Source organism: Ipomoea triloba, chromosome 4 (genome assembly GCF_003576645.1).
Source record: "Ipomoea triloba cultivar NCNSP0323 chromosome 4, ASM357664v1".
In the NCBI taxonomy this organism is placed as follows: domain Eukaryota; kingdom Viridiplantae; phylum Streptophyta; class Magnoliopsida; order Solanales; family Convolvulaceae; genus Ipomoea; species Ipomoea triloba.
In genome coordinates, this window is record NC_044919.1 from 19,611,031 (window position 1) to 19,613,861 (window position 2,831).

General features: G+C 42.0%; 1 protein-coding gene across 1 annotated transcript; it reads left to right on the forward strand.

Moving 5' to 3' along the window:
• The first annotated feature begins 72 nt into the window (after positions 1–72).
• Positions 73–1,944, forward strand: LOC116015945. Its single transcript, XM_031256113.1, has one exon. The coding sequence runs from the start codon at positions 73–75 to the stop codon at positions 1,942–1,944; it is 1,872 nt and encodes a 623-aa protein (XP_031111973.1).
• The last annotated feature ends 887 nt before the right edge of the window (positions 1,945–2,831 follow it).

Here is a 2,831-nt window from a genome sequence, read left to right on the forward strand (position 1 = left end):
AATGGAAACGGTGAAGGAAATGGAAACGGTGAGGGAAACGGTGTAAATCAACCCCCACCGGCAAGGAGAGCTATGTCCGATTATATTGCACCCGACTTGGATGAACACAATAGCATCAATATTCCGGGTGTTGAGGCCAACAACTTCGAGATCAAACCGGCAATCATACAAATGGTGACATCCGATCAATTTGGAGGGTCGCCAATGGAAGATCCAAATGCTCATATAACCAAGTTTCTCCGGATTTGCAGCACCTTTAAGATGAATGGAGTTCCGAATGAAGCAATCAAACTCCGACTTTTTCCTTTTTCACTAAGGGATAAAGCTGACAGTTGGCTCATTTCTTTTCCCGCCAATCATTTTGCTAGTTGGGATCAACTTCATAGGGAGTTCTTGAAGAGATTCTATCCACTTTCAAAGACTCAAAGGATGAGGAGAGCCATTCAAAACTTCAAGCAAATTCCAAATGAATCTCTAGCCGAATCTTGGCAGAGGTTTAAGGAACTACAAAGGCAATGCCCTCATCATGGTATTCAAGGATGGGATCTTATGATGGCTTTCTATGAAGGGTTGCTTGATAATTCAAAAATCTTGGTGGATGCTTCATCGGGAGGGTCATTCACGGTTTTGGAACCTACTCAAGCCGAGGAACTACTTGAAAAAATTGCGACAAATGGAACAACTTGGTATTCGGAGAGATCTTCCCAAAGGCTTGTGGGAGGATTTCATGATGTTGATCAAATATCCGCCTTATCGGCTAAGGTGGATAATATGGCATCCATGGTTCAAAAGATAGCTCAAATCACCATCAACAATCATAATGCGAGCTATGCTTCTTCTACTTCTATTCCTCCAAGGCAAATTATGATGTGTGACTTATGTGGGGGAGAGCACAATTTGGGAGAGTGCTTAAATGATGATATGGGGTCTCAATCTACTTTGGAGCATGTTGATTTGGTAGGATACGGTAGGCAACAACAATCATACCAACCGCAAGGAGCCTACAATCCTAATGCATCAAGGAACCACCCCGGTTTTTCTTGGAGTAATCCGATGGGGGCTGCAAATCCCCAAAGTTTCGGCAATAAAGGACCACCACCGGGATTCCAAGGGCAGCAAAATTATAGAGGTGGTCAACAACAACAATCTAGGCAAAATTTAGGATTTCAAAATCCTAATGCACAACCGAGGCAACCATTAGAGAACCCGCCTCCACCAAATTGGGAAGCCATGCTAGATATGATGGTTAAATCTCAAATGAAAAGCGAAGAGAGGTTTAGGCAAGTTTCGGAGAAGTTGGACCAATTGAGTGCTCATCATAAAATGCTAGAAAATCAAATTGCCAATCAAGCCTCAACCTCTAGCACTAAAGTAACCGGGAAGTTGCCCGCTTGTCCCGAAAATCCTAGAGAGCACATGAATGCCATTATCACTAGAAGTGGAAAGCAACTTGAAGGTCCACAATTGCTTACCAATGATCAAATTTTGGAGCCGGAAGTTGAAAATGGAAAGTTAAAGGAGGATGTTGTTGTGCAAAGCAAAGGAAAGGATTCTTGCCTATTCAAATCCAAAGAAGATGAAATCCAAAAGCTTGAACCTTTGTTGAGACAAATTCCACCACTCCCGTTCCCACAAAAATTCAAGAAAGCCAAGGTAGAAGAAAGAAGGGCAAGGTTCTTGAGCTTGATCAAGCAATTGGACATTTCTATTCCTTTGCTTGATGCCATCACCGAAATCCCCTCTTATGCAAGATTTTTGAAGGAGATTCTATCCAACAAGAGGAGATTTGAAGACCGTGAAACCGTTGCGGTCAATGAAGAGTGTAGTGCCCTTATCCAAAATAAGCTTCCACCGAAACTTAGAGACCCCGGGAGCTTCTCTATTCCATGTGTTATTGGAGGATCTCTTGTGCAAAGAGCTTTGTGCGACTTGGGACTAGTGTGAGCTTGATGCCATATTCTTTATGTAAAAAGTTGCCTAGTGTGAGCTTGATGCCATATTCTTTATGTAAAAAGTTGCAACTTGGGGAGCCCAAACCCACCTCTTTATGTAAAAAGTTGCAACTTGGGGAGCCCAAACCCACCGCCATGACTTTGCAACTGCAACTTGGGGAGCCCAAACCCACCGCCATGACTTTGCAACTAGCGGATAGATCCGTAAAACACCCCGTGGGAGTTCTTGAAGATGTGCCGGTAAAAATTGACAAATATTACATCCCGGGTGATTTTGTGGTTCTAGAAATGGAGGAAGATGCTAAAGTTCCTATCATTCTTGGGAGGCCATTTTTGGCAACCTCCGGGGCGGTAATTGATGTTAAAAAGGGGACTTTGGTGCTTGAAATTGGGGATGACAAAGTTGAGTTTAATGTTTTTGAATTGGCTAACAAATCCCCTTGTCTTGATGAATGCTTTTGTGTAGATACTATTGATTCGTGTGTCCGGGAAACTCTTAAAGATAGCAATTGGATTTCTAATGATCCTTTGGGAGTTGGTATGGAGGATACTATTGAGGAAGAGCAAATTGATGAAGACACAAGTGGTTTTGATGAACTTTTTGATGAGAATGAATTATTGGTGCAACCATCCTCACCAAAGCTTGAAGTATTTGGTCTTGGAGACCAATTGACCAATCACAATGGGGATAATCATCCAAAGGTAGAATTAAAACCTTTGCCCTCCGAATTGAAGTATGCTTTTCTTGGTTCTAATTCTACATATCCCGTTATTGTGAATGCTAATTTGAATGATGATGAAATTGAGAAGTTGTTGCATGTGTTGAGAAGGCATAAAAAAATCATTGGTTATACTCTTGATGACATTGTTGGCATAAGT